The sequence below is a fragment of the Scyliorhinus torazame genome, unplaced genomic scaffold, assembly GCF_047496885.1.
Source record: "Scyliorhinus torazame isolate Kashiwa2021f unplaced genomic scaffold, sScyTor2.1 scaffold_1109, whole genome shotgun sequence".
Taxonomy (NCBI): domain Eukaryota; kingdom Metazoa; phylum Chordata; class Chondrichthyes; order Carcharhiniformes; family Scyliorhinidae; genus Scyliorhinus; species Scyliorhinus torazame.
Window position 1 is genome coordinate 36,020 of NW_027308836.1, and position 24,776 is coordinate 60,795.

General features: G+C 59.0%; 1 protein-coding gene across 1 annotated transcript in view; it reads left to right on the top strand.

The window, feature by feature from the left end:
* Positions 1-24,776, top strand: part of LOC140407025 (BBSome complex member BBS1-like) — a gene marked incomplete at its 5' end in the record, with an annotated part of 59,897 nt that overhangs the window by 31,196 nt on the left and 3,925 nt on the right. Inside the window, 3 exons of the mRNA XM_072494807.1 lie at positions 1,438-1,571; positions 1,821-1,955; positions 16,602-16,688. Of these exons, the coding sequence (XP_072350908.1) occupies positions 1,438-1,571; positions 1,821-1,955; positions 16,602-16,688 (356 nt within the window). The remainder of the gene's footprint in view (positions 1-1,437; positions 1,572-1,820; positions 1,956-16,601; positions 16,689-24,776) is intronic.

The following is a 24,776-nucleotide window of genomic DNA, read 5'->3' on the forward strand; positions in this document are numbered from 1 at the left end:
CAGGCATTGCACCATCTTCCTCCTTCCCTCTGGGGTGCTGCCTCACCGAGAAGGCGGTCGGATTGATACAGCGTTCATTGTTCATCAAACTGTTTATTATACAGCCAAAAGAGTCTGTTTAATCCGCATGCTGCTCGCAAACAGTCTACAGAGTCAATTTACCTGCACAGGACATCAGACAATCTAAGAGTCTGTTTGATCAGCCCGCTACCAGCAAACAGTCTACAGAGTCTATTTATCTATGCTGGACAAGAAACAATCTAAGAGTCTGCTTAATCAGGGGACGACCAGCAAACAGCCCACAGAATCTATTTATCTCTGCTGGACAACAAACGATCTAGAAGGGTCTGTTTAAATAAACAGTGCGCTACAGCAAACAGTCTACAGAGTCTATTTTTCTACGTATTGCAGCAAGCAGTGTCGGAGTCTGTTTAGCCAGCGCACTGCAGCAAACAGTCCACAGGGTCTATTTCACGAGTCTTGACAAACCACAGCAAACCGAAATCGTGGCCCGAACCGCAGCAACATCCCGATGACGGAGGTGTTGCTCTTGCAGAATGCAGTCAGTGCAGGATAGTCAGGTAGCACCAATGAGAGACGTGGAATCAGTCTCCGCCGCTTCCGGCAGGGCAGGCTCCAGGTTTGATTGACGGGACAGTTGCCCTGTCAGCTCTATTCTTAGAACCCCCTCCAGTGCAGACAGAGGCCAATCCAGCCCATCGAAGGAGCCCCAGGGATAGTGGAGGTCACAATGTTTTAACCTCTCATTCAGCGACCGCTTGATTTCAACCCTAGTCTCGGACCTGCTTGTTTACTGTCACCTGTTGCGGAATAAAACGGGTGGGGAGGTGGGATCATCGACTCGCTACCACCTTCCGCTGACTGCATCCCGCTGGGAAAACCTCCTTGCGTCGATTGGGCGACCTTTGCTGCAGTTGTGCTCCTGAGCTCCGGGTTTCTGTAGTTCGAATGAACTCTTTTTTTAAAGTAGACTCTGTAGACTGTTGGGTATCAACCCCGCCCCTTGCCCCAGCACAGTGGGTGGGTGGGGGGGGGGGGGGGGGGGGGGTCAGTCCACACTGTGGCTTCGCAGCGCCAGGGTCCCAGGTTCGATTCCCCACTGGGTCACTGTCTGTGTGGAGTCTGCACGTTCTCCCCCCCATGTGTGCGTGGGTTTCCTCCGGGTGCTCCGGTTTCCTCCCACAGTCCAAAGCTGTGCAGGTTAGGTGGATTGGCCATGCTACATTGCCCTTGGTGTCCAAAAAGGTTGGGAGGGGTTACTGGGATGGGGTGAGGGCTTGAGTGGGTCGGTGAAAACTCGATGGGCCGAATGGCCTCCTTCTGCACTGTATGTTCTATATTCTCGGTTGACTGTCCCCCGACGCCGTCGACAATTATTTATCTTCTTTTATTCCCTCCCCCTGCTCCGGTTGGAAGCTATGCACAGGGCCTTCCAGATGGATTTGTGTCGCCTGCGCCTCAGAGCAGCCCGGGAATACGCCAAGGCCCTCGAAGCGAGCTTGGCGCCGGTCTCGGCCGACCCGCAGGAACCGCTGAAGATGAACGCGGTGGTGAGTGGACGTCTCGCTCCTTCGCCGGGGATGCCGGAGAGAAGCCTCCTCGGCAAGTCGAGTCTATCTAACAATAAACAGAGTCTATTTAAACTGCGCATTTGGCCACGGCAACTCTGAGGGATGGCCGTTTGGCCCATTGCAGGCTCTCTGTGGAGCGATCCAGGGTGTCCATACGGGAGGGGGTTTTGAGGGCAGGTGAGCTGCGTGTTGGTTGCCGAGATACAGTTACCTGTCCTCTGTTTCTAGGTCCAAGGGATCGGGCCCGCCTTCAAGCTGACCCTCAGCATCCAGAACACTTCAGCCAGCAGACTGGTCAGCGACCTGCAGATCAGCTTCCTGTACAACCAGAGCCTCTACTCCGTCAAGAGGGCCTTCTTCAAGGTGAGAGACCAGTTTCCCGCGTAGAGAGGGAGTGGTGGTGGCGGGGGTGCCTGAGGCCAGCGTGAGTCATCGCTGGCCCAGGGAAGGGGGGTGGGCGTCCCCGTGGTTCGTGTGCTGGCTGCGGCCGGCTGGGACTTTCCAGGAATGGAGGCAGGGCCAATGGGGAAGTGGGAAGCCACCACAGTCACGTCAGCCGTTCACCAGGGACCACAGTCCCTCACGTGGGGAATGACTGCGCTCGCTGGCCTGACGACAGGACTGACTCGTCCGCTGACCCATGTCCCACATTGGAGAAAATTCAAAGTGAGACCACTGCTGTGATGTTGGAAACAAGATCCACACACACCGTAAGATCCACACACATCGTAAGATCCACGCGCACCGTAAGATCCACACACACCGTAAGATCCACGCGCACCGTAAGATCCACGCGCACCGTAAGATCCGCGAGATCCACGCGCACCGTAAGATCCACACACACCGTAAGATCCACACACACCCTAAGATCCACGCGCACCGTAAGATCCACGCGCACCGCGAGATCCACGCGCACCGCGAGATCCACAGCGCACCGCGGGATCCACAGCGCAAGGCTAAATCGCTGGCTTTAAAGCAGACCAAGGCAGGCCAGCAGCACGGTTCAATTCCCGTACCAGCCTCCCCGAACAGGCGCCGGAATGTGGCGACTAGGGGCTTTTCACAGGAACTTCATTGAAGCCTACTCGTGACAATAAGTGATTTTCATTCATTTTTCATTTTCATTTCATTTCACTGACCCTCTGACAGTGCGGCGCTCCCTCAGTACTGACCCTCTGACAGTGCGGCGCTCCCTCAGTACTGACCCTCTGACAGTGCGGCACTCCCTCAGTACTGACCCTCTGACAGTGCGGCACTCCCTCAGTACTGACCCTCTGACAGTGCGGCACTCCCTCAATACTGACCCTCTGACAGTGCGGCACTCCCTCAATACTGACCCTCTGACAGTGCGGCGCTCCCTCAGTACTGACCCTCTGACAGTGCGGCGCTCCCTCAGTACTGACCCTCTGACAGTGCGGCACTCCCTCAGTACTGACCCTCTGACAGTGCGGCGCTCCCTCAGTACTGACCCTCTGACAGTGCGGCGCTCCCTCAGTACTGACCCTCTGACAGTGCGGCGCTCCCTCAGTACTGACCCTCTGACAGTGCGGCACTCCCTCAGTACTGACCCTCTGACAGTGCAGCACTCCCTCAGTACTGACCCTCTGACAGTGCGTCACTCCCTCAGTACTGACCCTCTGACAGTACGGCACTCCCTCAGTACTGACCCTCTGACAGTGCAGCACTCCCACAGTACTGACCCCCTGACAGTGCGGCACTCCCTCAGTACTGACCCTCTGACAGTGCGTCACTCCCTCAGTACTGACCCTCTGACAGTGCGGCGCTCCCTCAGTACTGACCCTCTGACAGTGCGTCACTCCCTCAGTACTGACCCTCTGACAGTGCGGCACTCCCTCAGTACTGACCCTCTGACAGTGCAGCACTCCCTCAGTACTGACCCTCTGACAGTGCGTCACTCCCTCAGTACTGACCCTCTGACAGTGCGGCGCTCCCTCAGTACTGACCCTCTGACAGTGCGTCACTCCCTCAGTACTGACCCTCTGACAGTGCGTCACTCCCTCAGTACTGACCCTCTGACAGTGCGTCACTCCCTCAGTACTGACCCTCTGACAGTGCGGCACTCCCACAGTACTGACCCTCTGACAGTGCGTCACTCCCTCAGTACTGACCCTCTGACAGTGCGGCGCTCCCTCAGTACTGACCTTCTGACAGTGCGGCGCTCCCTCAGTACTGACCCTCTGACAGTGCGTCACTCCCTCAGTACTGACCCTCTGACAGTGCGTCACTCCCTCAGTACTGACCCTCTGACAGTGCAGCACTCGCTCAGCACTAACCCTCTGACAGTGCGGCACTCCCTCAGTACTGACCCTCTGACAGTGCAGCACTCCCTCAGTACTGACCCTCTGACAGTGCGGCGCTCCCTCAGTACTGACCCTCTGACAGTGCGTCACTCCCTCAGTACTGACCCTCTGACAGTGCGGCACTCCCTCAGTACTGACCCTCTGACAGTGCAGCATTCCCTCAGTACTGACCCTCTGACAGTGCGGTGCTCCCTCAGTACTTACCCTCTGACAGTGCGGCACTCCCTCAGTACTGACCCTCTGACAGTGCGGCGCTCGCTCAGTACTGACCCTCTGACAGTGCGGCACTCCCTCAGTACTGACCCTCTGACAGTGCGTCACTCCCTCAGTACTGACCCTCTGACAGTGCGGCGCTCCCTCAGTACTGACCCTCTGACAGTGCGGCGCTCCCTCAGTACTGACCCTCTGACAGTGCGTCACTCCCTCAGTACTGACCCTCTGACAGTGCAGCACTCCCTCAGTACTGACCCTCTGACAGTGCGTCACTCCCTCAGTACTGACCCTCTGACAGTGCGGCACTCCCACAGTACTGACCCTCTGACAGTGCGTCACTCCCTCAGTACTGACCCTCTGACAGTGCGGTGCTCCCTCAGTACTGACCCTCTGACAGTGCGGCGCTCCCTCAGTACTGACCCTCTGACAGTGCGTCACTCCCTCAGTACTGACCCTCTGACAGTGCGTCACTCCCTCAGTACTGACCCTCTGACAGTGCAGCACTCCCTCAGCACTGACCCTCTGACAGTGCGGCACTCCCTCAGTACTGACCCTCTGACAGTGCAGCACTCCCTCAGTACTGACCCTCTGACAGTGCGGCGCTCCCTCAGTACTGACCCTCTGACAGTGCGTCACTCCCTCAGTACTGACCCTCTGACAGTGCGGCACTCCCTCAGTACTGACCCTCTGACAGTGCAGCATTCCCTCAGTACTGACCCTCTGACAGTGCGGTGCTCCCTCAGTACTTACCCTCTGACAGTGCGGCACTCCCTCAGTACTGACCCTCTGACAGTGCGGCGCTCGCTCAGTACTGACCCTCTGACAGTGCGGTGCTCCCTCAGTACTTACCCTCTGACAGTGCGTCACTCCCTCAGTACTGACCCTCTGACAGTGCGTCACTCCCTCAGTACTGACCCTCTGACAGTGCAGCACGCCCTCAGCACTGACCCTCTGACAGTGCGGCGCTCGCTCAGTACTGACCCTCTGACAGTGCGGCACTCGCTCAGTACTGACCCTCTGACAGTGCAGCACTCCCTCAGTACTGACCCTCTGACAGTGCGGCACTCCCTCAGTACTGACCCTCTGACAGTGCAGCACTCCCTCAGTACTGACCCTCTGACAGTGCGGCACTCCCTCAGTACTGACCCTCTGACAGTGCGGCACTCCCTCAGTACTGACCCTTTGACAGTGCGGCGCTCCCTCAGTACTGACCCTCTGACAGTGCAGCACTCCCTCAGTACTGACCCTCTGACAGTGTGGCACTCCCTCAGCACTGACCCTCTGACAGTGCGGTACTCCCTCAGCACTGACCCTCTGACAGTGCAGCACTCCCTCAGTACTGACCCTCTGACAGTGCAGCACTCCCTCAGTACTGACCCTCTGACAGTGCGGCACTCCCTCAGTACTGACCCTCTGACAGTGCGGCACTCCCTCAGTACTGACCCTCTGACAGTGCGGCACTCCCTCAGTACTGACCCTCTGACAGTGCAGCACTCCCTCAGTACTGACCCTCCGACAGTGCGGCGTTCCCTCAGTACTGACCCTCTGACAGTGCGGCACTCCCTCAGTACTGACCCTCTGACAGTGCGGCGCTCCCTCAGTACTGACCCTCTGACAGTGCGGTGCTCCCTCAGTACTGACCCTCTGACAGTGCGCACTCCCTCAGTACTGACCCTCTGACAGTGCGGCACTCCCTCAGTACTGACCCTCTGACAGTGCGGCTCTCCCTCAGTACTGACCCTCTGACAGTGCGACACTCACTCAGTACTGACCCTCTGACAGTGCGGCTCTCCCTCAGTACTGACCCTCTGACAGTGCGGCACTCACCCAGTACTGACCCTCTGACAGTGCGGCACTCCCTCAGTACTGACCCTCTGACAGTGTGGCACTCCCTCAGTACTGACCCTCTGACAGTGCGGCACTCCCTCAGTACTGACCCTCTGACGGTGCAGCAATCCCTCAGTACTGACCCTCTGACAGTGCGGCACTCCCTCAGTACTGACCCTCTGACGGTGCAGCACTCCCTCAGTACTGACCCTCTGACAGTGCGGCACTCCCTCAGTACTGACCGTCCGACAGTGCGGCACTTCCTCAGTACTGACCCTCTGACAGTGCGGCCCTCCCTCAGTACTGACCCTCTGACAGTGCGTCACTCCCTCAGTACTGACCCTCTGACAGTGCGGCGCTCCCTCAGTACTGACCCTCTGACAGTGCGGCGCTCCCTCAGTACTGACCCTCTGACAGTGCGTCACTCCCTCGGTACTGACCCTCTGACAGTGCGTCACTCCCTCAGTACTGACCCTCTGACAGTGCGGCGCTCCCTCAGTACTGACCCTCTGACAGTGCGTCACTCCCTCAGTACTGACCCTCTGACAGTGCGGCACTCCCTCAGTACTGACCCTCTGACAGTGCAGCACTCCCTCAGTACTGACCCTCTGACAGTGCGTCACTCCCTCAGTACTGACCCTCTGACAGTGCGGCGCTCCCTCAGTACTGACCTTCTGACAGTGCGTCACTCCCTCAGTACTGACCCTCTGACAGTGCGGCGCTCCCTCAGTACTGACCTTCTGACAGTGCGTCACTCCCTCAGTACTGACCCTCTGACAGTGCCGCGCTCCCTCAGTACTGACCCTCTGACAGTGCGGCGCTCCCTCAGTACTGACCCTCTGATAGTGCGTCACTCCCTCAGTACTGACCCTCTGACAGTGCGTCACTCCCTCAGTAATGACCCTCTGACAGTGCAGGACTCCCTCAGCACTGACCCTCTGACAGTGCGGCGCTCCCTCAGTACTGACCCTCTGACAGTGCGTCACTCCCTCAGTACTGACCCTCTGACAGTGCGGCACTCCCTCAGTACTGACCCTCTGACAGTGCGTCACTCCCTCAGTACTGACCCTCTGACAGTGCAGCACTCCCTCAGCACTGACCCTCTGACAGTGCGGCACTCCCTCAGTACTGACCCTCTGACAGTGCAGCACTCCCTCAGTACTGACCGTCTGACAGTGCGGTGCTCCCTCAGTACTGACCCTCTGACAGTGCGTCACTCCCTCAGTACTGACCCTCTGACAGTGCGGCACTCCCTCAGTACTGACCCTCTGACAGTGCAGCATTCCCTCAGTACTGACCCTCTGACAGTGCGGTGCTCCCTCAGTACTTACCCTCTGACAGTGCGGCACTCCCTCAGTACTGACCCTCTGACAGTGCGGCGCTCGCTCAGTACTGACCCTCTGACAGTGCGGCACTCCCTCAGTACTGACCCTCTGACAGTGCGGCGCTCCCTCAGTACTGACCCTCTGACAGTGCGGTGCTCCCTCAGTACTTACCCTCTGACAGTGCGGCACTCCCTCAGTACTGACCCTCTGACAGTGCGGCGCTCGCTCAGTACTGACCCTCTGACAGTGCGGCGCTCCCTCAGTACTGACCCTCTGACAGTGCGACACTCCCTCAGTACTGACCCTCTGACAGTGCAGCACACCCTCAGTACTGACCCTCTGACAGTGCGGCACTCCCTCAGTACTGACCCTCTGACAGTGCGGCACCCCCTCAGTACTGACCCTCTGACAGTGCGGCATCCCTCAGTACTGACCCTCCGACAGTGCGGCACTCCCTCAGTCCTGACCGTCTGACAGTTCGGCACTCCCTCAGTACTGACCCTCTGACAGTGCAGCACTCCCTCAGTACTGACCCTCTGACAGTGCGGCACTCCCTCAGTACTGACCCTCTGACAGTGCGGCACTCCCTCAGTACTGTCCCTCTGACAGTGCAGTACTCCCTCAGTACTGTCCCTCTGACAGTGCGGCACTCCCTCAGTACTGACCCTCTGACAGTGCGGCACTCCCTCAGTACTGACCCTCTGACAGTCCGGCGCTCCCTCAGTACTGACCCTCTGACAGTGCGGCACTCCCTCAGTACTGACCCTCTGACAGTGTGCCACTCCCTCAGCACTGACCCTCTGACAGTGCGGTACTCCCTCAGCACTGACCCTCTGACAGTGCGGCACTCTCTCAGTACTGACCCTCTGACAGTGCGGCACTCACCCAGTACTGACCCTCTGACACAGCGGCGCTCCCTCAGTACTGACCCTCTGACAGTGCGGTGCTCCCTCAGTACTTACCCTCTGACAGTGCGGCACTCCCTCAGTACTGACCCTCTGACAGTGCGTCACTCCCTCAGTACTGACCCTCTGACAGTGCGGCGCTCCCTCAGTACTGACCCTCTGACAGTGCGGCGCTCCCTCAGTACTGACCCTCTGACAGTGCGTCACTCCCTCAGTACTGACCCTCTGACAGTGCGTCACTCCCTCAGTACTGACCCTCTGACAGTGCAGCCTTCCCTCAGCACTGACCCTCTGACAGTGCGGCACTCCCTCAGTACTGACCCTCTGACAGTGCAGCACTCCCTCAGTACTGACCCTCTGACAGTGCGGCACTCCCTCAGTACTGACCCTCTGACAGTGCGGCACTCCCTCAGTACTGACCCTCTGACAGTGCGGCATCCCTCAGTACTGACCCTCCGACAGTGCGGCACTCCCTCAGTCCTGACCGTCTGACAGTTCGGCACTCCCTCAGTACTGACCCTCTGACAGTGCAGCACTCCCTCAGTACTGACCCTCTGACAGTGCGGCACTCCCTCAGTACTGACCCTCTGACAGTGCGGCACTCCCTCAGTACTGACCCTCTGACAGTGCGGCACACCCTCAGTACTGACCCTCTGACAGTGTGCCACTCCCTCAGCACTGACCCTCTGACAGTGCGGTACTCCCTCAGCACTGACCCTCTGACAGTGCGGCACTCTCTCAGTACTGACCCTCTGACAGTGCGGCACTCACCCAGTACTGACCCTCTGACACAGCGGCGCTCCCTCAGTACTGACCCTCTGACAGTGCGGCACTCCCTCAGTACTGACCCTCTGACAGTGCGGCACTCCCTCAGTACTGACCCTCTGACAGTGCGGCACTCCCTCAGTACTGACCCTCTGACAGTGCGGCGCTCCCTCAGTACCGACCCTGACCCTCTGACAGTGCGGCACTCCCTCAGGACTGACACTCTGACAGTGCAGCACTCCCTCAGTACTGACCCTCTGACAGTGCGGCACTCCCTCAGTACTGACCCTCTGACAGTGCGGCACTCCCTCAGTACTGACCCTCTGACAGTGCGGCACTCCCTCAGTACTGACCCTCTGACAGTGCGGCACTCCCTCAGTACTGACCCTCTGACGGTGCAGCACTCCCTCAGTACTGACCCTCTGACAGTGCGGCACTCCCTCAGTACTGACCCTCTGACAGTGCGGCGCTCCCTCAGTACTGACCCTCTGACAGTGCGGCACTCCCTCAGTACTGACCCTCTGACAGTGCGGCACTCCCTCAGTACTGACCCTCTGACGGTGCAGCACTCCCTCAGTACTGACCCTCTGACCGTGCGGCACTCCCTCAGTACTGACCCTCTGACAGTGCAGCACTCCCTCAGTACTGACCCTCTGACAGTGCGGCACTCCCTCAGTACTGACCCTCTGACAGTGCGGCGCTCCCTCAGTACTGACCCTCTGACAGTGCGGCACTCCCTCAGTACTGACCCTCTGACAGTGCAGCACTCCCTCAGTACTGACTCTCTGACAGTGCAGCACTCCCTCAGTACTGACCCTCTGACAGTGCGGCGCTCCCTCAGTACTGACCCTCTGACAGTGCGGCACTCCCTCAGTACTGACCCTCTGACAGTGCAGCACTCCCTCAGTACTGACTCTCTGACAGTGCAGCACTCCCTCAGCACTGACCCTCTGACAGTGCAGCACTCCCTCAGTACTGACCCTCTGACGGTGCGACACTCCCTCAGCACTGACCCTCTGACAGTGCAGCACTCCCTCAGTACTGACTCTCTGACAGTGCAGCACTCCCTCAGTACTGACCCTCTGACAGTGCGGCACTCCCTCAGTACTGACCCCTTGACAGTGCAGCGCTCCCTCAGTACTGACCCTCTGACAGTGCGGCACTCCCTCAGTACTGACTCTCTGACAGTGCAGCACTCCCTCAGTACTGACCCTCTGACAGTGCAGCACTCCCTCAGTACTGACCCTCTGACAGTGCGGCACTCCCTCAGTACTGACCCTCTGACAGTGCGGCACTCCCTCAGTACTGACCCTCTGACAGTGCGGCACTCCCTCAGTACTGACTCTCTGACAGTGCAGCACTCCCTCAGTACTGACCCTCTGACAGTGCGGCACTCCCTCAGTACTGACCCTCTGACAGTGCGGCACTCCCTCAGTACTGACCCTCTGACAGTGCGGCACTCCCTCAGTACTGACCCTCTGACAGTGCAGCACTCCCTCAGTACTGACCCTCTGACAGTGCAGCACTCCCTCAGTACTGACCCTCTGACTGTGCGGCACTCCCTCAGTACTGACCCTCTGACAGTGCAGCACTCCCTCAGTACTGACCCTCTGACAGTGCGGCACTCCCTCGGTACTGACTCTCTGACAGTGCGGCACTCCCTCAGTACTGACCCTCTGACAGTGCAGCACTCCCTCAGTACTGACTCTCTGACAGTGCAGCACTCCCTCAGTACTGACCCTCTGACAGTGCGGCACTCCCTCAGTACTGACCCTCTGACAGTGCAGCACTCCCTCAGTACTGACCCTCTGACAGTGCGGCACTCCCTCAGTACTGACCCTCTGACAGTGCAGCACTCCCTCAGTACTGACCCTCTGACAGTGCAGCACTCCCTCAGTACTGACCCTCTGACAGTGCGGCACTCCCTCAGTACTGACCCTCTGACAGTGCGGCACTCCCTCGGTACTGACCCTCTGACAGTGCAGCACTCCCTCAGTACTGACCCTCTGACAGTGCGGCACTCCCTCGGTACTGACCCTCTGACAGTGCGGCGCTCCCTCAGCACTGACCCTCTGACAGTGCGGCACTCCCTCAGTACTGACCCTCTGACAGTGCGGCACTCCCTCAGTACTGACTCTCTGACAGTGCAGCACTCCCTCAGCACTGACCCTCTGACAGTGCGGCACTCTCTCAGTACTGACCCTCTGACAGTGCGGCACTCACCCAGTACTGACCCTCTGACACAGCGGCGCTCCCTCAGTACTGACCCTCTGACAGTGCGGTGCTCCCTCAGTACTTACCCTCTGACAGTGCGGCACTCCCTCAGTACTGACCCTCTGACAGTGCGTCACTCCCTCAGTACTGACCCTCTGACAGTGCGGCGCTCCCTCAGTACTGACCCTCTGACAGTGCGGCGCTCCCTCAGTACTGACCCTCTGACAGTGCGTCACTCCCTCAGTACTGACCCTCTGACAGTGCGTCACTCCCTCAGTACTGACCCTCTGACAGTGCAGCCTTCCCTCAGCACTGACCCTCTGACAGTGCGGCACTCCCTCAGTACTGACCCTCTGACAGTGCAGCACTCCCTCAGTACTGACCCTCTGACAGTGCGGCACTCCCTCAGTACTGACCCTCTGACAGTGCGGCACTCCCTCAGTACTGACCCTCTGACAGTGCGGCATCCCTCAGTACTGACCCTCCGACAGTGCGGCACTCCCTCAGTCCTGACCGTCTGACAGTTCGGCACTCCCTCAGTACTGACCCTCTGACAGTGCAGCACTCCCTCAGTACTGACCCTCTGACAGTGCGGCACTCCCTCAGTACTGACCCTCTGACAGTGCGGCACTCCCTCAGTACTGACCCTCTGACAGTGCGGCACACCCTCAGTACTGACCCTCTGACAGTGTGCCACTCCCTCAGCACTGACCCTCTGACAGTGCGGTACTCCCTCAGCACTGACCCTCTGACAGTGCGGCACTCTCTCAGTACTGACCCTCTGACAGTGCGGCACTCACCCAGTACTGACCCTCTGACACAGCGGCGCTCCCTCAGTACTGACCCTCTGACAGTGCGGCACTCCCTCAGTACTGACCCTCTGACAGTGCGGCACTCCCTCAGTACTGACCCTCTGACAGTGCGGCACTCCCTCAGTACTGACCCTCTGACAGTGCGGCGCTCCCTCAGTACCGACCCTGACCCTCTGACAGTGCGGCACTCCCTCAGGACTGACACTCTGACAGTGCAGCACTCCCTCAGTACTGACCCTCTGACAGTGCGGCACTCCCTCAGTACTGACCCTCTGACAGTGCGGCACTCCCTCAGTACTGACCCTCTGACAGTGCGGCACTCCCTCAGTACTGACCCTCTGACAGTGCGGCACTCCCTCAGTACTGACCCTCTGACGGTGCAGCACTCCCTCAGTACTGACCCTCTGACAGTGCGGCACTCCCTCAGTACTGACCCTCTGACAGTGCGGCGCTCCCTCAGTACTGACCCTCTGACAGTGCGGCACTCCCTCAGTACTGACCCTCTGACAGTGCGGCACTCCCTCAGTACTGACCCTCTGACGGTGCAGCACTCCCTCAGTACTGACCCTCTGACCGTGCGGCACTCCCTCAGTACTGACCCTCTGACAGTGCAGCACTCCCTCAGTACTGACCCTCTGACAGTGCGGCACTCCCTCAGTACTGACCCTCTGACAGTGCGGCGCTCCCTCAGTACTGACCCTCTGACAGTGCGGCACTCCCTCAGTACTGACCCTCTGACAGTGCAGCACTCCCTCAGTACTGACTCTCTGACAGTGCAGCACTCCCTCAGTACTGACCCTCTGACAGTGCGGCGCTCCCTCAGTACTGACCCTCTGACAGTGCGGCACTCCCTCAGTACTGACCCTCTGACAGTGCAGCACTCCCTCAGTACTGACTCTCTGACAGTGCAGCACTCCCTCAGCACTGACCCTCTGACAGTGCAGCACTCCCTCAGTACTGACCCTCTGACGGTGCGACACTCCCTCAGCACTGACCCTCTGACAGTGCAGCACTCCCTCAGTACTGACTCTCTGACAGTGCAGCACTCCCTCAGTACTGACCCTCTGACAGTGCGGCACTCCCTCAGTACTGACCCCTTGACAGTGCAGCGCTCCCTCAGTACTGACCCTCTGACAGTGCGGCACTCCCTCAGTACTGACTCTCTGACAGTGCAGCACTCCCTCAGTACTGACCCTCTGACAGTGCAGCACTCCCTCAGTACTGACCCTCTGACAGTGCGGCACTCCCTCAGTACTGACCCTCTGACAGTGCGGCACTCCCTCAGTACTGACCCTCTGACAGTGCGGCACTCCCTCAGTACTGACTCTCTGACAGTGCAGCACTCCCTCAGTACTGACCCTCTGACAGTGCGGCACTCCCTCAGTACTGACCCTCTGACAGTGCGGCACTCCCTCAGTACTGACCCTCTGACAGTGCGGCACTCCCTCAGTACTGACCCTCTGACAGTGCAGCACTCCCTCAGTACTGACCCTCTGACAGTGCAGCACTCCCTCAGTACTGACCCTCTGACTGTGCGGCACTCCCTCAGTACTGACCCTCTGACAGTGCAGCACTCCCTCAGTACTGACCCTCTGACAGTGCGGCACTCCCTCGGTACTGACTCTCTGACAGTGCGGCACTCCCTCAGTACTGACCCTCTGACAGTGCAGCACTCCCTCAGTACTGACTCTCTGACAGTGCAGCACTCCCTCAGTACTGACCCTCTGACAGTGCGGCACTCCCTCAGTACTGACCCTCTGACAGTGCAGCACTCCCTCAGTACTGACCCTCTGACAGTGCGGCACTCCCTCAGTACTGACCCTCTGACAGTGCAGCACTCCCTCAGTACTGACCCTCTGACAGTGCAGCACTCCCTCAGTACTGACCCTCTGACAGTGCGGCACTCCCTCAGTACTGACCCTCTGACAGTGCGGCACTCCCTCGGTACTGACCCTCTGACAGTGCGGCACTCCCTCAGTACTGACCCTCTGACAGTGCGGCACTCCCTCAGTACTGACCCTCTGACAGTGCAGCACTACCTCAGTACTGACCCTCTGACAGTGCGGCACTCCCTCAGTACTGACCCTCTGACAGTGCAGCACTCCCTCAGTACTGACCCTCTGACAGTGCGGCACTCCCTCAGTACTGACCCTCTGACAGTGCAGCACTCCCTCGGTACTGACCCTCTGACAGTGCAGCACTCCCTCGGTACTGACTCTCTGACAGTGCAGCACTCCCTCAGCACTGACCCTCTGACAGTGCAGCACTCCCTCAGTACTGACCCTCTGACAGTGCAGCACTCCCTCGGTACTGACCCTCTGACAGTGCGGCACTCCCTCAGTACTGACCCTCTGACAGTGCAGCACTCCCTCAGTACTGACCCTCTGACAGTGCGGCACTCCCTCAGTACTGACCCTCTGACAGTGCGGCACTCCCTCGGTACTGACCCTCTGACAGTGCAGCACTCCCTCGGTACTGACCCTCTGACAGTGCGGCACTCCCTCGGTACTGACCCTCTGACAGTGCAGCACTCCCTCGGTACTGACCCTCTGACCGTGCAGCACTCCCTCGGTACTGACCCTCTGACAGTGCGGCACTCCCTCAGTACTGACCCTCTGACAGTGCAGCACTCCCTCAGTACTGACCCTCTGACAGTGCGGCACTCCCTCAGTACTGACTCTCTGACAGTGCAGCACTCCCTCAGTACTGACCCTCTGACAGTGCGGCACTCCCTCAGTACTGACCCTCTGACAGTGCGGCACTCCCTCAGTACTGACCCTCTGACAGTGCGGCACTCCCTCAGTACTGACCCTCTGACAGTGCGGCGCTCCCTCAGCACTGGCCCTCTGACAGTGCGGCACTCCCTCAGTACTGACCCCCTGACAGTGCGGCGCTCCCTCAGCACTGGCCCTCTGACAGTGCGGCACTCCCTCAGTACTGACCCTCTGACAGTGCGGCACTCCCTCAGTACTGACCCTCTGACAGTGCGGCGCTCCCTCAGCACTGGCCCTCTGACAGTGCGGCACTCCCTCAGTACTGACCCTCTGACAGTGCGGCACTCCCTCAGTACTGACCCTCTGACAGTGCGGCACTCCCTCAGTACTGACCCTCTGACAGTGCGGCACTCCCTCAGCACTGACTCTCTGACAGTGCAGCACTCCCTCAGCACTGACCCTCTGACAGTGCGGCACTCCCTCGGTACTGACCCTCTGACAGTGCGGCACTCCCTCAGTACTGACCCTCTGACAGTGCGGCACTCCCTCAGTACTGACCCTCTGACAGTGCAGCACTACCTCAGTACTGACCCTCTGACAGTGCGGCACTCCCTCAGTACTGACCCTCTGACAGTGCAGCACTCCCTCAGTACTGACCCTCTGACAGTGCGGCACTCCCTCAGTACTGACCCTCTGACAGTGCAGCACTCCCTCGGTACTGACCCTCTGACAGTGCAGCACTCCCTCGGTACTGACTCTCTGACAGTGCAGCACTCCCTCAGCACTGACCCTCTGACAGTGCAGCACTCCCTCAGTACTGACCCTCTGACAGTGCAGCACTCCCTCGGTACTGACCCTCTGACAGTGCGGCACTCCCTCAGTACTGACCCTCTGACAGTGCAGCACTCCCTCAGTACTGACCCTCTGACAGTGCGGCACTCCCTCAGTACTGACCCTCTGACAGTGCGGCACTCCCTCGGTACTGACCCTCTGACAGTGCAGCACTCCCTCGGTACTGACCCTCTGACAGTGCGGCACTCCCTCGGTACTGACCCTCTGACAGTGCAGCACTCCCTCGGTACTGACCCTCTGACCGTGCAGCACTCCCTCGGTACTGACCCTCTGACAGTGCGGCACTCCCTCAGTACTGACCCTCTGACAGTGCAGCACTCCCTCAGTACTGACCCTCTGACAGTGCGGCACTCCCTCAGTACTGACTCTCTGACAGTGCAGCACTCCCTCAGTACTGACCCTCTGACAGTGCGGCACTCCCTCAGTACTGACCCTCTGACAGTGCGGCACTCCCTCAGTACTGACCCTCTGACAGTGCGGCACTCCCTCAGTACTGACCCTCTGACAGTGCGGCGCTCCCTCAGCACTGGCCCTCTGACAGTGCGGCACTCCCTCAGTACTGACCCCCTGACAGTGCGGCGCTCCCTCAGCACTGGCCCTCTGACAGTGCGGCACTCCCTCAGTACTGACCCTCTGACAGTGCGGCACTCCCTCAGTACTGACCCTCTGACAGTGCGGCGCTCCCTCAGCACTGGCCCTCTGACAGTGCGGCACTCCCTCAGTACTGACCCTCTGACAGTGCGGCACTCCCTCAGTACTGACCCTCTGACAGTGCGGCACTCCCTCAGTACTGACCCTCTGACAGTGCGGCACTCCCTCAGCACTGACTCTCTGACAGTGCAGCACTCCCTCAGCACTGACCCTTGCTGGCAGCCACATGTAGAACATGGCTGGGGACAAGCTGGTAAATACAGACACAAACATGTTCAGAAACCGGCGTGAGGAGCGTTCTGGCCAGAATGACCTTTCTTGTGGGCAGTGAGAGGCATAACCTTTCTGGGGGCGGCGGTCGATCGTGGCCTCTCTGGGTGTCTCACTGTCTTGCTTGTCGGCTGTTGCAGGTTCCTATGCTGGTTCCTGGTCTGACATATCCCATCGAGACCTTTGTGCAGAGTTTGAGTGAGCAGGGTATCTCAGACACCATCAAGGTAAGGCAGGGCCAGGAGCACCCGTCACCCCCTCGTTGTCATGAACTCCGATAGCACCCTCCACAACAGACAACCCCCCCCCCCCCCCCCCCACCCTGCCCTGCAAGCTGGCTGCTCCCCGGTGTTACGCCCAGCTACCGTTGCTCGTGCCTGAGCGGTGGGCTGTTCGACTGGGGTGGGCATCGCACCGCGGTCCTGTTCCCGCCCAGTCAGCGTCTCCGGGCGGTGATCAGCCTGGGGGTTGCGTGGTCCTTCGACCTGGGCCTTCAGCAGCGTGCCCGCCTTACAGCTGGACTGGGCCCTGACTCTTCCCCCCAGGCCCCGTAGCTTCAGCGAGGTCCGTTTACTGAGCACTGCTAACCTCGGAAAACAACCCCGCGGGCGCCCCCCGAGGGGCTTCACCGGGAGAAAATCGGACCGAATCTGACCCCGAGCCACATTGGGAAACACTGGGGAGCGGAAACCAAAAACGGGTTCGGAGAGAGGGAGAGGGAGAGAGAGAGAGGGCGACAGAGAGAGAGAGCGACGGAGAGAGACGGGGAGAGAGAGAGAGGGCGACGGAGAGAGAGAGACACGGAGAGACGGGGAGAGAGAGAGACGGGGAGAGAGAGAGACGGAGAGAGAGAGAGACGGAGAGAGAGAGACGGAGAGAGAGAGACGGAGAGAGAGAGACGGAGAGAGAGAGACGGAGAGAGAGAGACGGAGAGAGAGAGACGGAGAGAGAGAGACGGAGAGAGAGAGACGGAGAGAGAGAGACGGAGAGAGAGAGACGGAGAGAGAGAGACGGAGAGAGAGAGAGAGACGGAGAGAGAGAGAAAGAGAGAGACGGGGAGAGAGAGAGAGAGACGGGGAGAGAGAGAGAGACGGGGAGAGAGAGTGAGAGAGAGGGCGACGGAGAGAGAGAGAGGGCGACGGAGAGAGAGAGAGAGACGGAGAGAGAGAGAGAGACGGAGAGAGAGAGACGGAGAGAGAGAGAGAGAGAGACGGAGAGAGAGGGAGATGGGGAGAGAGAGAGAGACGGGGAGAGAGAGACGGGGAGAGAGAGAGACGGGGAGAGAGAGTGAGAGAGAGGGCGACGGAGAGAGAGAGAGGGCGACGGAGAGAGAGAGACACGGAGAGACGGAGAGAGAGACGGAGAGAGAGGGAGAGAGAGAGAGAGAGAGATGGGGAGAGAGAGGGAGATGGGGAGAGAGAGAGACGGGGAGAGAGAGAGAGAGACGGGGAGAGAGAGAGAGAGACGGGGAGAGAGAGAGAGAGACGGGGAGAGAGAGAGAGAGACGGGGAGAGAGAGAGAGAGACGGGGAGAGAGAGAGAGAGACGGGGAGAGAGAGAGAGAGACGGGGAGAGAGAGAGAGAGACGGGGAGAGAGAGAGAGAGACGGGGAGAGAGAGAGAGAGACGGGGAGAGAGAGAGACACGGGGAGAGAGAGAGAGAGACACGGGGAGAGAAGAGACACGGGGAGAGAGAGAGACACGGGGAGAGAGAGAGAGAGAGAGAGACGGAGAGACCGAGAGAGAGAAACAGATGAGAGAGAGAGGGGCAGAGAGAGGGGGGCAGAGAGAGGGGGGCAGAGAGAGAGGGGCAGAGAGAGAGGGGCAGAGAGAGAGGGGCAGAGAGAGAGGGGCAGAGAGAGAGGGGCAGAGAGAGAGGGGCAGAGAGAGAGGGGCAGAGAGAGAGGGGCAGAGAGAGAGGGGCAGAGAGAGAGGGGCGGGGAGAGAGAGAGAGACGGGGAGAGAGAGCGAGACGGGGAGAGAGAGCGAGACGGGGCGAGAGAGAGCGAGACGGGGAGAGAGAGAGCGAGACGGGGAGAGAGAGAGCGAGACGGGGAGAGAGAGAGAGACGGGGGGAGAGAGAGCGAGACGGGGGGAGAGAGAGCGAGACGGGGAGAGAGAGAGAGACTGGGAGAGAGAGAGAGAGAGAGACGGGGAGAGAGAGAGAGAGAGAGACGGGGAGAGAGAGAGAGACGGGGAGAGAGAGAGACGGGGAGAGAGAGCGAGAGACTGGGAGAGAGAGAGAGAGAGAGACTGGGAGAGAGAGAGAGACGGGGAGAGAGAGAGCGAGAGAGACGGGGAGAGAGCAGATGGGGAGAGAGAGTGAGTGAGAGATGGGGAGAGAGAGAGACGGGGAAAAAGAGACCGAGAGGGAGGCAGGGAGGGGTTTAGGACAGGGATTCCAGAGCTCAGCCCCCCCCCCCCCGGCAGCTGAAGGCGCGGCCGCCAATGGTGGAGGGATGGGAATGGGGGGGATGGTCAAGAGGCCGGAATTGGGGGAGCGCAGAGATCTCGGAGGGTTGGAGGGAATGGAGGAGGTTACAGAGATAGGGAGGGTTGTAGGGACAGGAGGAGGTTACAGAGATAGGGAGGGTTGTAGGGGCTGGAGGAGGTTACAGAGATAGGGAGGGTTGTAGGGACAGGAGGAGGTCACAGAGATAGGGAGGGTTGTAGGGGCTGGAGGAGGTTACAGAGATAGGGAGGGTTGTAGGGGCTGGTGGAGGTTACAGAGATAGGGAGGGTTGTAGGGGCTGGTGGTGGTTCCAGAGATAGGGAGGGTTGTAGGGGCTGGAGGAGGTTACAGAGATAGGGAGGGTTGTAGGGGCTGGAGGGGGTTACAGAGAGAGGGAGGGTTGTAGGGGTTGGAGGAGGTTACAGAGATAGGGAGGGATGTAGGGGCTGGAGGAGGTTACAAAGATAGGGAGGGGTGTAGGGGCTGGAGGAGGTTACAGAGATAGGGAAGGTTGTAGGGGCTGGAGGAGGTTACAGAGATGGGGAGCGTTGTAGGGACTGGAGGGGGTTACAGAGATAGGGAGGGTTGTCGGGGCTGGAGGAGGTTACAGAGATAGGGAGGGTTGTAGGGACTGGAGGAGGTTACAGAGATAGGGAGGGTTGTAGGGACTGGAGGAGGGTACAGAGATAGGGAGGGTTGTAGGGGCTGGAGGAGGTTACAGAGATAGGGAGGGTTGTCGGGGCTGGAGGGGGTTACAGAGATAGGGAGGGTTGGAGGGACTGGAGGAGGTTACAGAGATAGGGAGGGTTGTAGGGACTGGAGGAGGTTACAGAGATGGGGAGGGTTGTAAGGACTGGAGGAGGTTACAGAGATGGGGAGTGTTGTAGGGACTGGAGGAGGTTACAGAGATAGGGAGGGGTGTTGGGACTGGAGGAGGTTACAGAGATAGGGAGGGTTGTAGGGGCTGGAGGAGGTTACAGAGATAGGGAGGGGTGTAGGGGCTGGAGGAGGTTACAGAGATAGGGAGGGTTGTCTGGGCTGGAGGTGGTTACAGAGATAGGGAGGGTTGTAGGGACTGGAGGAGGTTACAGAGATAGGGAGGGTTGTAGGGACTGGAGGAGGTTACAGAGATAGGGAGGGTTGTCGGGACTGGAGGAGCTTACAGAGATAGGGAGGGTTGTAGGGACTGGAGGAGGTTACAGAGATAGGGAGGGGTGTAGGGGCTGGAGGAGGTTACAGAGATCGGGAGGGTTGTAGGGACTGGAGGAGTTTACAGAGATAGTGAGGGTTGCAGGGGCTGGAGGAGGTTACAGAGATAGGGAGGATTGTAGGGGCTGGAGGAGGTTACAGAGATAGGGAGGGTTGTAGGGACTGGAGGAGGTTACAGAGATAGGGAGGATTGTAGGGGCTGGAGGAGGTTACAGAGATCGGGAGGGTTGTAGGGACTGGAGGAGGTTACAGAGATAGGGAGGGTTGCAGGGGCTGGAGGAGGTTACAGAGATAGGGAGGATTGTAGGGGCTGGAGGAGGTTACAGAGATATGGACGGTTGTAGGGACTGGAGGAGGTTACAGAGATAGGGAGGGTTGCAGGGGCTGGAGGAGGTTACAGAGATAGGGAGGATTGTAGGGGCTGGAGGAGGTTACAGAGATATGGACGGTTGTAGGGGCTGCAGGAGGTTACAGAGATGGGGAGTGTTGTAGGGGCTGGAGGGGGTTACAGAGATAGGGAGGGTTGGGCTGGAGGAGGTTACAGAGATAGGGAGGGTTGTAGGGGCTGGAGGAGGTTACAGAGATAGGGAGGGTTGTAGGGGCTGGAGGAGGTTACAGAGATAGGGAGGGTTGTAGGGGCTGGAGGAGGTTACAGAGATAGGGAGGGTTGGGCTGGAGGAGGTTACAGAGATAGGGAGGGTTGGGCCGGAGGAGGTTACAGATATAGGGAGGGTTGTAGGGACTGGAGGAGGTTACAGAGATAGGGAGGGTTGTCGGGACTGGATGAGATTACAGAGATAAGGGAGGGTTGTAGGGACTGGAGGAGGTTACAGAGATAGGGAGGGGTGTAGGGGCTGGAGGAGGTTACAGAGATCGGGAGGGTTGCAGGGGCTGGAGGAGGTTACAGAGATAGGGAGGATTGTAGGGGCTGGAGGAGGTTACAGAGATAGGGAGGGTTGTAGGGACTGGAGGAGGTTACAGAGATAGGGAGTATTGTGAGGGCTGGAGGAGGTTACAGAGATAGGGAGGGTTGCAGGGGCTGGAGGAGGTTACAGAGATCGGGAGGGTTGCAGGGGCTGGAGGAGGTTACAGAGATAGGGAGGATTGTAGGGGCTGGAGGAGGTTACAGAGATGGGGAGGGTTGTCGGGACTGGAGGAGGTTACAGAGATAGGCAGGGGTGTAGGGGCTGGAGGAGGTTGCAGAGATAGGGAGTGTTGTAGGGGCTGGAGGGGGTTACAGAGAAAGGGAGGGTTGTAGGGGCTGGAGGAGGTTACAGAGATGGGGAGGATTGTAGGGGCTGGAGGAGGTTACAGAGATATGGGGGGGTTGTTCGGACTGGAGGAGGTTACAGAGATAGGGAGGGTTGTAGGGGCTGGAGGGGGTTTCATAGATAGGGAGGGTTGTAGGGGCTGGAGGAGGTTACAGAGATAGGGAGGGCTGCAGGGGCTGGAGGAGGTTACAGAGATCGGGAGGGTTGCAGGGGCTGGAGGAGGTTACAGAGATAGGGAGGATTGTAGGGGCTGGAGGAGGTTACAGAGATAGGGAGTATTGTGAGGGCTGGAGGAGGTTACAGAGATAGGGAGGGTTGCAGGGGCTGGAGGAGGTTACAGAGATCGGGAGGGTTGCAGGGGCTGGAGGAGGTTACAGAGATAGGGAGGATTGTAGGGGCTGGAGGAGGTTACAGAGATGGGGAGGGTTGTCGGGACTGGAGGAGGTTACAGAGATAGGCAGGGGTGTAGGGGCTGGAGGAGGTTGCAGAGATAGGGAGTGTTGTAGGGGCTGGAGTGGGTTACAGAGAAAGGGAGGGTTGCAGGGGCTGGAGGAGGTTACAGAGATCGGGAGGGTTGCAGGGGCTGGAGGAGGTTACAGAGATAGGGAGGATTGTAGGGGCTGGAGGAGGTTACAGAGATGGGGAGGGTTGTCGGGACTGGAGGGGGTTACAGAGATAGGCAGGGGTGTAGGGGCTGGAGGAGGTTGCAGAGATAGGGAGAGTTGTAGGGGCTGGAGGGGGTTACAGTGAAAGGGAGGGTTGTAGGGGCTGGAGGAGGTTACAGAGATGGGGAGGATTGTAGGGGCTGGAGGAGGTTACAGAGATATGGGGGGGTTGTTCGGACTGGAGGAGGTTACAGAGATAGGGAGGGTTGTAGGGGCTGGAGGAGGTTACAGAGATAGGGAGGGTTGTAGGGGCTGGAGGAGGTTACAGAGATAGGGAGGGTTGTAGGGGCTGGAGGGGGTTTCATAGATAGGGAGGGTTGTAGGGGCTGGAGGAGGTTACAGAGATAGGGAGGGTTGCAGGGGCTGGAGGAGGTTACAGAGATAGGGAGGGCTGCAGGGGCTGGAGGAGGTTACAGAGATAGGGAGGATTGTAGGGGCTGGAGGAGGTTACAGAGATGGGGAGGGTTGTAGGGGCTGGAGGAGGTTGCAGAGATAGGGAGTGTTGTAGGGGCTGGAGGGGGTTACAGAGAAAGGGAGGGTTGTAGGGGCTGGAGGAGGTAACAGAGATAGGGAGGGTTGTAGGGGCTGGAGCAGGTTACAGAGATAGGGAGGGTTGTAGGGGCGGGAGGAGGTTACAGAGATAGGGAGGGTTGGGCTGGAGGAGGTTACAGAGATAGGGAGGGTTGTAGGGGCTGGAGGAGGTTACAGAGATCGGGAGGGTTGTAGGGGCTGGAGGAGGTTACAGAGATAGGGAGGGTTGTAGGGGCTGGAGGGGGTTACATAGATAGGGAGGGTTGGAGGGACTGGAGGAGGTTACAGAGATAGGGAGGGTTGTAGGGACTGGAGGAGGTTACAGAGATGGGGAGGGTTGTAGGGACTGGAGGAGGTTACAGAGATGGGGAGTGTTGTAGGGACTGGAGGAGGTTACAGAGATGGGGAGTGTTGTAGGGACTGGAGGATGTTACAGAGATATGGAGGGGTGTAGGGACTGGAGGAGGTTACAGAGATAGGGAGGGTTGTAGGGACTGGAGGAGGTTACAGAGATAGGGAGGGGTGTAGGGGCTGGAGGAGGTTACAGAAATAGGGAGTGTTGTAGGGGCTGGAGGGGGTTACAGAGATAGGGCGGGTTGGGCTGGAGGAGGTTACAGAGATAGGGAGGGTTGGGCTGGAGGAGGTTACAGAGATAAGGAGGGTTGTAGGGACTGGAGGAGGTTACAGAGATAGGGAGGGTTGCAGGGGCTGGAGGAGGTTACAGAGATAGGGAGGATTGTCGGGGCTGGAGGAGGTTACAGAGATAGGGAGGGTTGTAGGGACTGGAGGAGGTTACAGAGATAGGGAGGGGTGTAGGGGCTGGAGGAGGTTACAGAGATAGGGAGTGTTGTAGGGGCTGGAGGGGGTTACAGAGATAGGGAGGGTTGGGCTGGAGGAGGTTACAGAGATGGGGGGGGGGTTGTAGGGACTGGAGGAGGTTACAGAGATAGGGAGGGTTGTCGGGGCTGGAGGAGGTTACAGAGATAGGGAGGGTTGCAGGGGCTGGAGGAGGTTACAGAGATAGGGAGGGTTGCAGGGGCTGGAGGAGGTTACAGAGATAGGGAGGGTTGTAGGGGCTGGAGGAGGTTACAGAGATAGGGAGGGTTGTAGGGGCTGGAGCAGGTTACAGAGATAGGGAGGGTTGTAGGGGCTGGAGCAGGTTACAGAGATAGGGAGGGTTGTAGGGGCGGGAGCAGGTTACAGAGATAGGGAGGGTTGGGCTGGAGGAGGTTACAGAGATGGGGGGTGTTGTAGGGACTGGAGGAGGTTACAGAGATAGGGAGGGTTGTCGGGGCTGGAGGAGGTCACAGAGATAGGGAGGGTTGCAGGGGCTGGAGGAGGTTACAGAGATAGGGAGGGTTGCAGGGGCTGGAGGAGGTTACAGAGATAGGGAGGGTTGTAGGGGCTGGAGGAGGTTACAGAGATAGGGAGGGTTGCAGGGGCTGGAGGAGGTTACAGAGATAGGGAGGGCTGCAGGGGCTGGAGGAGGTTACAGAGATAGGGAGGATTGTAGGGGCTGGAGGAGGTTACAGAGATGGGGAGGGTTGTAGGGGCTGGAGGAGGTTGCAGAGATAGGGAGTGTTGTAGGGGCTGGAGGGGGTTACAGAGAAAGGGAGGGTTGTAGGGGCTGGAGGAGGTAACAGAGATAGGGAGGGTTGTAGGGGCTGGAGCAGGTTACAGAGATAGGGAGGGTTGTAGGGGCGGGAGGAGGTTACAGAGATAGGGAGGGTTGGGCTGGAGGAGGTTACAGAGATAGGGAGGGTTGTAGGGGCTGGAGGAGGTTACAGAGATCGGGAGGGTTGTAGGGGCTGGAGGAGGTTACAGAGATAGGGAGGGTTGTAGGGGCTGGAGGGGGTTACATAGATAGGGAGGGTTGGAGGGACTGGAGGAGGTTACAGAGATAGGGAGGGTTGTAGGGACTGGAGGAGGTTACAGAGATGGGGAGGGTTGTAGGGACTGGAGGAGGTTACAGAGATGGGGAGTGTTGTAGGGACTGGAGGAGGTTACAGAGATGGGGAGTGTTGTAGGGACTGGAGGATGTTACAGAGATATGGAGGGGTGTAGGGACTGGAGGAGGTTACAGAGATAGGGAGGGTTGTAGGGACTGGAGGAGGTTACAGAGATAGGGAGGGGTGTAGGGGCTGGAGGAGGTTACAGAAATAGGGAGTGTTGTAGGGGCTGGAGGGGGT